Raw genomic sequence first — 11,943 nt, 5'->3', positions numbered from 1 at the left:
GTTTTAGCTTTGAGAGGAACAGCATATCTGTTGAGGCATTTTAGGGCTGAGCTTTTTGTATAATGATGTATTTTGGGAAATATAATGACACTGTGATCTACAACTTGCAGGTGACTTCATTCGAGCCTTATATGAGTCTGAGGAGAACTGTGAGGTGGATCCCATGCGTGTCCCACCGTCAGTCCTTGCCGACCATCAAGCCAACCTTCGCATGTGTTGCGAGCTGTTACTCTGCAAGATTATTAACTCTCTTTGGTCAGTTTTTCCCGATTTATACCCCTCAGAAAACTGTACGCATTTATCTGCTCTGTATCTGTATTGATTGATGCCATGAAGGGTCTAAAACAGCCTGCTAAATGCAACTCTCTGTCTGGCGTCCATTTTGGTCCACGCCAGTCACTTTAATATGGTGTGTAGAAAATTCCGAGTCTCACCTTTCCCAGTTCCCACATTTCCTGAAGGCAGCATGATTGAGCAAAGGTCTCAACCTTCTTTGTTATGCAGTAATTCACAATGCCACATCTCTCTCTGTTGATCCCGCCCCTCGACGCCAGCAGGGGGACAAAAGTCAGCTGAAAAATAAGATTGAACCCGAAAACATAAAATCTGAAACTGAAAAAACTTTTAGAATCTGGGGGAAAAAAGATTTTTATTAGGAAAATAAATGTATATAAAATGAAAAAAAGAAAATAAATAATTTATTCTAAGAAATTACAGAAATGAATTAAACTTTTATTTAGTTTGGTTACATTTTTTTCAGGGTTTAAGATCTAGCTTTCAGTTTAAAATTTTGGCTTTACATTTACAATTTTGTCTTTCCAATTGACAAAATATCTTTTCCCCCATTTGTCTCCATGGTAACAACAATATGAAAGCTTTTGTTTTGCAAACTGATATGTAAGCAGCAATAACTAAATGAACTAAAGAACATGATTATTTACTATTTAGATGTTTTTTTCCCCCCAGTGATATAATCAGTAAAATCATCAACATCATGTAAGACAGTTTAAAAAATGGCTTCATAAACACATTCTCCATCCTGAGCAGGATATGGTCCAGTAATTTTCCGTATGTTTTAGTCTCCTGACCTTGCTGAATTTCTTGTTTCAGCATATTTCCCCGGGAGCTAAAGGAAGTTTTCGCCTCGTGGAGAGCCAGATGTGCTGAGCGTGGAAGAGAGGATCTCGCCGACAGCCTCATCAGCTCCTCCCTGTTTCTTCGCTTCATGTGCCCGGCCATCATGTCCCCCTCCCTGTTCAACCTAATGCAGGAGTACCCCGCCGAACGCACGTCCCGCACACTCACACTCATAGCCAAGGTGATGCAGAACCTGGCCAGCTTCAACAAGTGAGTCTCTATCATCCCCTGTCCTCTTACACCAGCTAAGACATTACTTAATTAATTTGATTCATTTCATTGTAGATCTGTGGACATTGACACTTGTGCTAGGTGGGATGCACGTCACAATGTAACATCACGGAAATAGAGACTTGCAGCTTTGACTGCGAGGGTATAAACTGTTACTCACCCACAGTGAGCTCCAAGGCTTTCAGCTGCGACACATTTGTTCCTACCTTCACTCTGTACTCTCTACTGACATTTCTTTGAATATTAAAACTGTTCTGCTGGCTTAAATAGGCTCCTATAATTAAGATATCAAAAGTTTGGTGGTAATTTAATAGGCTCTACACTTAAGTATCATTGGATAAAATGCTCGAACGATCAGAGATGTAATACTGTTGGCACCCAGAAATATTACTGAAGGTGATTTTTAAGGTGAAGTTCATGCTTACGCTACATTATCTTAGGCATATGTTTATATTGTGATAAAATAATACTGACTCAAGATCCCCTATAGTGTTGAAACAATTAGTTGTTTGACAGAAAATGAATCATCAACAATTTTAATAATCCATTTTAACAGTCAGTCCTCTGTTCAAAACATGGTTCCAGCTTCTCCAATGAGAGGATTTGCTGCTTTTCTCAGTTTTATATCATTGCTAATTTAATATGTTTGGAAGTATTTTGACAATGTCACCTCGGCCTTTGGGAACTTGTTATGGAAGTTTTTCACTATTTTCTGACATTTTATAGACTAAATCGTTAATTGAAAAAATTTTAAATAATAATTAGTTTTACCTTTTTTCAGAGCTTTCAACTACACATGTGAGGAGTCATTGGCTGGTTGGAGAAAGATCAGGTCATTTACATCTGATGCCAAAATCTTTGAAAACAGGGGTTACAACTTGTTTTCACATGACTGAAATTGGGCTGTGAGATTCAGTTGAGTTAGTAAGCAGACCTTGAGTTAACAATATTTGGTCAAACTACTGTACAAATCAATCAATTTCCGAGTGTGTTTACATGCGCAGTATCCTGGTTATGATCAGGTTTTTGGTTTTTGAGTAACAACATCTTTCAGAAACCTGAATAAGCCCTTATCCTGGTTTTTAGAAACCTGGATATGCTACTGTAGCTGTAGCACTCTTAAAGAAAACCAGGATATTGTGGCATGTAAACACCTTATCCAGAACTAATCACACAGTGAGTAAAAAAACTCTAATAAATATAATGATAAACAATGTAATTATGGTTTAAATTCTGAAATGAAAGTCAGTGAAAGTCTGACAATAGTGCTGCAGAGGATAATTTTTAGTAATGCATTTATCTTCCATTACTAATGACAAAGACACACCTGCACCGACGCAAACGTTCAGAAACCTGGATACTGTTAGAATTATATTAACAGGTTTCTCATGTTCCATGTAAATATTATATCTCGACTATGATCAAATGATATGAGTCAAAATGGGCATGTAAACATACTCACTGTTGTTATATTGTTTTACACTCAGAATGAATATGTGCTGGACATCAAAAGTAAAAGCAAACACTTTCCAAATACCTTTTTCACAATATATGACACTCCTGTACTGTACAGTGTGTTTCCATCTTCTTCTCTGTCTTCATGTATCCTGTCATTATTGCCTCTGCAGATTTGGACCCAAGGAAGAGTACATGTATTTCATGAACGAGTTCCTGGAGATGGAGTGGGGCTCCATGCAGCAGTTTCTCTATGAGATTTCCAACATGGACACTGGAGGAAATGCTGGAGGGTTTGAGGGCTACATTGACTTGGGCAGAGAGTTGTCCATGCTCCACAGCTTACTGTGGGAAGTCATGGGCCAGCTTAGCAAGGTAGGTGGAATAATGGGAAAATTAAATGAAACATTTAATATGATTTCTTTCACTAACTGAGGAATATAGAGAGTTGGAAAATGAGGTTCTGCAGTTTTCTATTTATCAGACACAGGATGATTGTTATTTGAACTCCATTAAAACTGAGTTTGAATTAGTACTTTAATATTTAACTCTAGTGCTTGCACTGTTAATTAATTGAAATTCTACTGTAGCTGTAACATAATGAAAGTTATGAATATTTTATGCTCCGCCCTAAATTGTCTCATAGGTTGACAGATGTGTAACGTCATGTGCTTTTTAGCTGCTGTAGTCTGGGTTTCATGAAAGACATTTTCTGCGTTTTCTGAATAACATTTGAAATTTCTGAATGAGTAAGTGAATCATACATGTATATAACAGAGGTTTCCAACCCCTGGGGGACAGACAAGTACTGGGCCATGGAACATTTGCTACTGGGCTGCATAAAACGCTGAATAATAGTTTTATTATTAGGGATGCACCAATCTAACTTTTTCTCTCACGCTACAGATTCCGATACCTAAAATAAGGTTATCTGCTGATACTGAGTACCATTCCAGTACCATGCTCTCTTCATCCCAAAATTAAATATGTATAAAACGTATTACATATAACAAAATTGTCTATAAATGACTTCCTGACAAAAAAAGTGCAGAAAATGGTCTTAATGTTCTTTTAGAAACACTACATAGAATTAATTTTTAGTAACATTAGCTAACCCTGAATGCTGCTGTCAACACTTCCTTCACATTAAAATGAATTTAATGCAGTTATTACATCTTTATTGAGTTGACGGTTCATGGCTGAATGAATGTCACTGATAACTGAAAGCTGAAACTTGAACGACATTAATGGAAAAAAGGTTTTAGTGTGAATTGGTGACGTGGTCAGTATTGGTGACGTGGTCAGTATTGGTGCCGACACCTACCCAGCAGATTGAATTAGGGCATCCCTATTTATTATTATAATAATGATAATATTAAATAATAATTTAAGGCCATTTGTGCCTATTACCGTGAACTTGGCACAGTCTCCCTGTGATTCTTCTTGCCTTATGCCTCGCTGTCAAGCCCACAACAACAGGATAATGACTTTGAACTAAAGTAGGTCATCAGTACATGAGGTGATTAGTTTAATCTTCTGTTTTACCTTTTTTTCTCCGGTCGTGCCCTCCCTCCACTTGCCTGGACCACTACTGCATTGTCAATAAAATGGTCTCTGTTGTAAAAAAGGTTGGGAACCCCTGGTGTAAGGCATGTGATCATAGGAAGCTTTGGGATTTCTTGATTTTGAAAACCTTTCCATGCTGCAGGATGCCATTCTCAAACTCGGACCCCTACCACGGCTGCTGAATGACATCAGCGTCGCCCTGAGGAACCCGCAGCTCCACATGCCCACAAATCAGCAGCCAGACCGACCAAAGGACAGACTCTTCTCGCGACCATCTTTCAATCGTCTTATGTCCTCTGACTTCCAAAGCCTTATGATGCGTGACTTAAACAGGTATCTTCTCATAGTTTCCTTTGGGAAAATGTTTTCTTTCGTAAATTCTTTACATGAAGTTGGATTTGCATGTCTTTAAAGAGTGTGTGCTCCTGTGGACTGTGTGCCAAGATGGGTAATGCTAATGGGAATGGTCATAATTGCAAATATGCACCTATTGCACATAAACAGAGGAATTTCAGTTTCACACAGGTGTAATTAACAGCAGCACATAAAAAAGCCAAAAATACACAAAAAGTGAGAATTCAGTAACACAAAACAAAACACTGGTGTATTTTTAAGAGCCCCTAACGCTAATGCTAATGCACCTCTTCAAGCTTTTTAAGTATTTTATCAATCGGTAATTGCAGGCACCATCTGCTCCCAGACTCTTACCCAAACCTCTTTCCTCTGTGTTAATTCATTTCAGCACTCTTGCTATTGTCAAGAGACAGTTGCTCTCATTACAGCCTAACTGTTTAAATAAGAACTCTTTAAGTAAGAGAAAAACAGCGGTAATATCAGAGGACTCCACTGCAGCTATTTGTGTTTACTATTATAAATCCCTACTACAGCTTCAAACAATTAACAAGCTACAATTTCCTTGAGTACATTTGCTAACCGTATAATGTTTTGGCCGTATAATTGGCATCCTGTCGGCCTATAGGGCAACGGTCCACGTGAGATGAATCTAGTGGGTCGTGAGATAATTAGGAAATTTGTTCATGTTTCTGACTTTTCTGTTTTTTTTCTTGTGAAATACTGCTTTGTACTTTCAGGCCTCTAAAAATTATTCTAAAAATTCACTCTTTGCTTGTGATCCCTTAATATGAGGCAATATCTCCTTGCAACCCCTCATAATTGCAAAGAAGGTTGGGAACCACAGGCCTAGAGGTTAAAGGCACTGACCATGTGATTGCGGTGTCCCCAGTTCGGGCCTTGCCAGGGACCTTAGTGTCATGTTGTTCCCCACTTTGTTCCCCCACCTTTTCTGTCAACTCTCTACTGTCCACTGTCTAATAAAGGCATAAAATGCTACAAAAAATACTGCAAAAACAGTAGGTAGAACAGAAGGCAAAATTTCATGTTTGGGACCACCTGTCCTGTTTAAAATTAAATGAGATAATGCAAAATAGAATCAAGTATAAAATATTTATGAGACAGTGTTCATAAACCCATCATTGTAACATATTTTTCTGTTGTGTTTTTGCAGTTCAATAGATATCTCTCGCCTGCCATCCCCTACGACTGGAGTCTCAGCTGTAGAATCCCTCTCATCTAATCTGAACATGAGGCGTCAGGCAGAACGAGACCTCCGCTCGTCGTCGAGGGAAGTGTTCTACGTGACCCGCCCGCCGCTGGCTCGATCCAGCCCCGCATACTGCACGAGCAGCTCGGACATCACTGAACCTGATCCAAAGGTACGATGTAAAATAGTGAGGTAACTGATTTAGGTCATAATTCTTTTTAAGCCTTCCTGCAAATATCAGTACATACAGTTTTATAAAATACCATAAACAAATTGCTAGCATATTTACATTACTATATATGACAACTAAATGTGTTTGAATCAAATTTAAAACTCAAAATGCACACATTTACTGTACATTTAGAAATGGAATAAAATGTGTGTATTTTCTTTGTCATGAACAATGTTTTTGTATATAAATCCAGTCCAACATAAAGCTACAATAAATGTTTTTGCTGTTTCTCTCAGGTCCATAGTGTGAATAAAAGTGTGTCCATGATGGACCTTCAGGACTCCCGTATGAACAGCATTTCCAACCTGAACTCTGTGGGAGACATGCTCACCTCCTCTCAAGCCTCCATTGCCGGCCTGGGCCACAGCTTCGGGAACCTGTGTGGTCCTCTTCGTATGGGAGGGCATATGCCAGCGGGCTCATCGGGCTCCGGTTTGAGGCTGAGCCAGATGGGCCACATAGGGGGGCCCACCGAATCCATCTCTCAACAGCAGCAGCAGGCGGCAGCAGCCATGCACTTCCCCCTGTCTTTCCAGAACCCGCTATTCCATCTGGCCGCCCAGAACTCCCCAGCTCAGTCTCAGTCTCAGCCTCACCCCCCTCCCCTCCTCCTTGCCCCCGAGCCCGAGAATGGCCACCACGACTATCAGCCAGCCTTTGCCAACAATGCTTTCTCTCGCAGCGAGGACTTGTCCGGCCTGCGGTCACAGAGCAGTCTGGTGCAGCCGAGCATTGTCCACTCACACAGCTACAGTGATGATTTCACCCGGCAGAATCAGAGCAATGACTACGCCTGGCACCAGCTGTCACTGCAGGTGCAGGTAGGAATCTGTTTCTTATCTTCACACTCTAAATATTACAGAAAGACAGTTTTACATTTATAAGGATATGCAACAATATTCTTTTGAAGAACATTTTCTTTGCTTTAAAGGTTTACCTTCGTATTTTTCACCATTATCGGCGAATCTTACATATGCAAGATCTGTGCAATATAGTGTTAACGTTTTATCTACACAGATGATTCCCATAGTATAAAAGAAACATTTACTGTTTAATGTCTACATTTATATTTATGGATGCAACGCAATGTTTCTATGGGAATGCATAATTCAGGGTTTTGTTAAAAGCAGTCTAATGTCATTTTATAGACACAGAGGTGACAGAAACAGTCATCACAGATTGTCTCTCTGCCTCTTAATGAGTGTATAATCTGTAAGAGACCATTTCCATCTGGACAGAAATTGGTCTCCATATTTATACTGAACTGTAGCTGAATAGTCAGAATGGCATTGTATTTTAAAGAGCACCACCAGGTGGAGAACTTGCTAGCTTGTCCATAAACTCACAATGTACACAGACTGCTATTCATTTCAGTTGTTCACTCTGTTTATTTTTTTTACTTGTATCTGTAGCAGTGACCTCTAACTAGCTCTCTATAATTCAGGTCACGTTCTAAATCTCAAAACTGGACCACCTGTTGTGTATTTATTGTTCGACACTGGCTGCTGCCATTGTTGTTGGTTGCTTGGCTGTCAGAGCTGCCACAGCATACACTCAGTTGCCAGGTAATTGTATTGCACTATACTGACAATATTTATTTGGCAAAATAATATAAACACCTCTCTGTAAAACGGAACTACATCCTCCATTTCAACAGAAACTGAACATTATAACCTTCATTAACGTGGGATTTACTGCAGGACTGTTGTATTAGACTAATAAACTGGAAACTGATTGTACATCTCAAGCTTTTTGGAAAACAGTGGGTATCCTCAGCTTAATAAAAACAGAATATCTGTGACACTATTTAAAGACATCTTTTTATTACTTTTTGTATGACCTCAATAAATATACAGTGTGAACGCCATGCACGTCAAGATTCACCCTCTCTGAGACTAAAACCAGGTTGCTTTGGCTTCTCTTGAGTTTGGAGTCAGCTTCAATTAGAAGTTAGATATTAATGTGAACTTATAATTTACAGTTGCTACTTTAAGCTTTTGTGTAGGACAAAACGGCTGACCACTTGAAACTATTGACTAGTTACTTGTTTATCATTATTCAAACCCCTTAAACTTTTGAGTGGACAAATAAGGTAAATAAAATGGCAATGCCTGATTTTAGTAAAAATATGTATTCCTCACATATGACTAACTTTAAAAAAACTCAAAAAATTACTTTAATCCCCATCGGGTACTTCTATTAAGCAACAAAAATCTCTGCAAAGTCAAACCCAATGCTTGAAACTGCAAATATGCCACTGTCCTTTTTAAGTTGTGCATATCAGTGGATCTCCTGGCTTATGCCCCTCACATTTTCTACTGTTTCCTTTATTTTAGCAATCACTCTAATTCAATACAATAGAGTATTAATCACTACTGGATCTATACATGTTGTGATGAGAACAGTCACAGCCAAGAATTTTTTTTCTTATTTTTTCAATTTCAAGCCAAATTGTCCATCATACTTAGAGCCTTGTCATTTATTCTTAGTGTGATTTTAACTCCTCGATTGAGCAACAAAAATGTCTGCATGAATTGCTGAATTCAGGCCCTAGTAGTTCATTAGATCCTGCTTGTACTTTTGTTTTCACTGCGTTCAAACTGATTGTCAGGTTGCAGAACAAAGCTCGGATCCCAACGAAATATGAAGTGTGTACAAAATGGCTCTCTCATGAGCAGCAGAATATGCAAATCTAACAGTAATCTAAGGACACTTTTGAGGGACACTTGTTACGCTACAGACAGCACACTAAGGCAGGATCATTCGCTGGTCTGCTCTGCTGAACTGCGTAGGGTGCTTGACATCAATCATACTGTGTGTCCTTGTTTCAACAGGGCTGAAAACAAGCTGTCGGTCAAAACAGGCAAGAAAAGAGTGTCATAACTGTATGAAAAAGTTATGACACTTTATACTGTATCCATTAAAAGCTATTTTATACATATACAATTATTATATGGACAATTAGTATCAAACTTGTTTTAAAACACACGAGAACCCACATTATAAACTTTAATTAAACTGTCACTTGTTTGATGGAGTTCAATAGGATTCTTGTATTTTTTTGGAACAGCCTTTAATGAAACAGAAATCTAAACTGATCTTTTTGGAGTTATATGAGTTGATGGTGTACTCGGGCTGCTGATATATCACACTTAGACATTTACTACAGCATGTCTGTGTAAAATTAAAGTGTTTAATGATACCGTCTTGTAGTCTTGAGATATTTCCGTCCTGCTGTGTGGGCCTTAATGGAACAAACTTCACAAGTCTCCTGTTTATTAATACAGATGGTGTGTCAGGACAGTGCTTTATCTATCTATTCATCTCTCTATCTATACAGCTATACAGCAAGATATACATTTATCCATACTGCGGTTGGTTTATAAAGCACTAAATGGTTTAGGGCCAAAACACATTCAAGGTCGGCTGGGACAGATCTGCTCTCTGTCCCCAGAGTCAAAACAAAACATCAGCATTCAGTTTTTATTCACCACATATCTGGAACAAACCCAGAAAGCCTGAGGTCTGCTCCGACTCTAAGTTCTTTTAAATCAAGGCTAAGAACGATTCTTTTTGCCACTGCTTGTTATTAAATTAAATTTAATTTAGGACTATTCCGTATATCTTGCACTTGCATTTTTATTCTTCTGTTTAATCCGTTTGTATTAGTTTTTAGCTTTTTTTAATCTTCTATTTTATTTTTCTCTTTTTAAATCCTTTTTTATGTCTTTTTATATCACCTTTTTTATATCTGCCTTTTTATGTCTTATGTAAAGCACTTTGCATGGTCTTGGTGTTGAAAGTTTGCCTTGTTTGCCCAACCATCTGTCCATCCACACAAGTCACTGTGTGACGTAATTATAGCATCTTTCAAATGATTCAGATGGCATATGTTGTTGTTTGTAGAAAGAGCAGCTAAAAAATTTGTGCAGTGAATGTGTTTCTTGGTGTCCCGGGCTCAAATCCGTGGGTGGTATGGGGTAACTATGTGCACTTCTGTCTGCCTTTGTGTCTTATTGGATTTCACCACTGGGGGGTGTCATAGTTGGATATTTTCTAATTCTACACATAATGGCTTTCAGTAAACATTGGCTTAATTTTCTTGACAATTTCTTTTTTTTCTGTCACCTTATTCTCTCCTCAGGAGTCTCTCCAGCAGCAGCACATGATGGGAGTTGCATCTCAGACAACCACTGGGACGGGCACCCCTGCCTCTTTGGCCACACCACCTACTACAGTTCACCATGCCCGCCAGACATCCATCGCCCCGCCCCAACACCTCAAGTCACAGCGGTCCATTAACACTCCAGCCACCGCCACACCTCCGAAGGTTCGGCCGCAGAGCAGGAACCTCCTCCTCGACTCTTCTGACACAAACTTCAGTGGCAGTCAGCCGAAACAGCGCCAAATTCAGCAGCCGCCGCATCAGCAACAACAGCAACAACATCAACATCAGCAGCAACAACATCAACAACATCAGCAACAACAGCAACAACATCAGCTGCAACAGCAACAACATCAGCAGCAACAGCAGACGCAGCAGCAGCAACAACAGGACACACAGCTGTCGGTGACAGACAGTCCAGCTCCCGGACTCCCGTACCAGACGAGTTCTGCCAAAGAGAACCAGGGCCCGTCAGCTGCTGCAGAGGGGTCAACAGACACGCCCACAAAAAGTACCAAGAAGTCTCAACAGTCACAACTGCAGCCACCACAGCAGCATCTGCTCAAACCAGGCAATAAACAGGTCGATATAACTACAGTCCTTTAAATTAAAATGGAGCTACAAAACTGTATAGAAAAAATATTTATAACCGTATCCACACAAGCTTGACATTTTCATCAGTGCCTCACTTTATACAGTATGCCACTATATTAAAACACTTTGTTATTTTAAATGGGCATGGGAGCAAGACCACATCTGGATGCATTACATGTCAGTCATGTCAGTCAGATTTTTCACTTTATTTGAAGATTCACTTCAGCAAAAGTCAAATATCAAGGCATTTCTAATATGAAGACTTGAATTTAAAGCATGACTTACCTGTGTTGTTGTTGTTTCAGGGTTCTCAGTCGACATTGAACACCCCGGCCCTCAACGAACGGACGGTCGCCTGGGTGTCCAACATGCCTCATCTCTCTGCTGACATTGAGAGCCTGCGGCCGGACCGTGAGGGCCAGCTGAAAGAGTACTCCAAGAGCATGGATGAGTCACGACTAGAGAGGGTCAGCACATTATTTTTGTACCACGTGTTTAAAAAGTAAACTCACTCGCTTATTATGAATACTTAACATGAGGTTAGAAAATATAAAAAGTATGTCAGTATTTTTGCCAGATTGAAATATGTGAGTAAAAATAGTTTTGTCAAAATATCTGTGACTATTTAAGGTGAAAGCAGAGATACAAAACATTTAACATGAATTAGCCTATGTATTCATTATTTGCTTTACCGTTGATTGACGGTAAGAAACATAGAGCACTTTTAGACCAACCAATTTTTTTTCTCCAGAAACTTAGCATTTTGGTAGCTAAAAAAACAGATGCAAGACGCAACTGTTTGATTCAATAGAAATCACCGGACACTGGATCAGTAAACTGCGGTGAAGTTTAGGATGAAGTTCTTTTATCTTTGACTTTGAACTGATCTATCAGATAACAACTAATGTCACTTTGGACAATGACAGTAGATTTGCACTGCTACATCACATATCTTTTACCACGCCTTGAATTACAATAGGGTTGTTTTTTTTTTAGATTATG

The 11,943-nt window shown here is 39.3% G+C and overlaps 1 protein-coding gene across 8 annotated transcripts in view; it reads left to right on the top strand.

The window, feature by feature from the left end:
- LOC122864981 (ras/Rap GTPase-activating protein SynGAP-like) overlaps window positions 1-11,943 on the top strand; it is a 44,926-nt gene that overhangs the window by 23,325 nt on the left and 9,658 nt on the right. For all 8 annotated transcript variants that reach the window (XM_044172833.1, XM_044172831.1, XM_044172832.1 and 5 more), the window contains 8 exons: window positions 111-255; window positions 1,111-1,347; window positions 2,997-3,198; window positions 4,532-4,722; window positions 5,915-6,122; window positions 6,419-7,003; window positions 10,327-10,929; window positions 11,247-11,408. In XM_044172833.1, the coding sequence (XP_044028768.1) occupies window positions 111-255; window positions 1,111-1,347; window positions 2,997-3,198; window positions 4,532-4,722; window positions 5,915-6,122; window positions 6,419-7,003; window positions 10,327-10,929; window positions 11,247-11,408 (2,333 nt within the window). The remainder of the gene's footprint in view (window positions 1-110; window positions 256-1,110; window positions 1,348-2,996; window positions 3,199-4,531; window positions 4,723-5,914; window positions 6,123-6,418; window positions 7,004-10,326; window positions 10,930-11,246; window positions 11,409-11,943) is intronic.

Source organism: Siniperca chuatsi, linkage group LG17 (assembly GCF_020085105.1).
Source record: "Siniperca chuatsi isolate FFG_IHB_CAS linkage group LG17, ASM2008510v1, whole genome shotgun sequence".
Taxonomy (NCBI): domain Eukaryota; kingdom Metazoa; phylum Chordata; class Actinopteri; order Centrarchiformes; family Sinipercidae; genus Siniperca; species Siniperca chuatsi.
The sequence above is the reverse complement of the archived record's forward strand: the minus strand, read 5'-3'. Positions and strand labels throughout refer to the sequence as shown.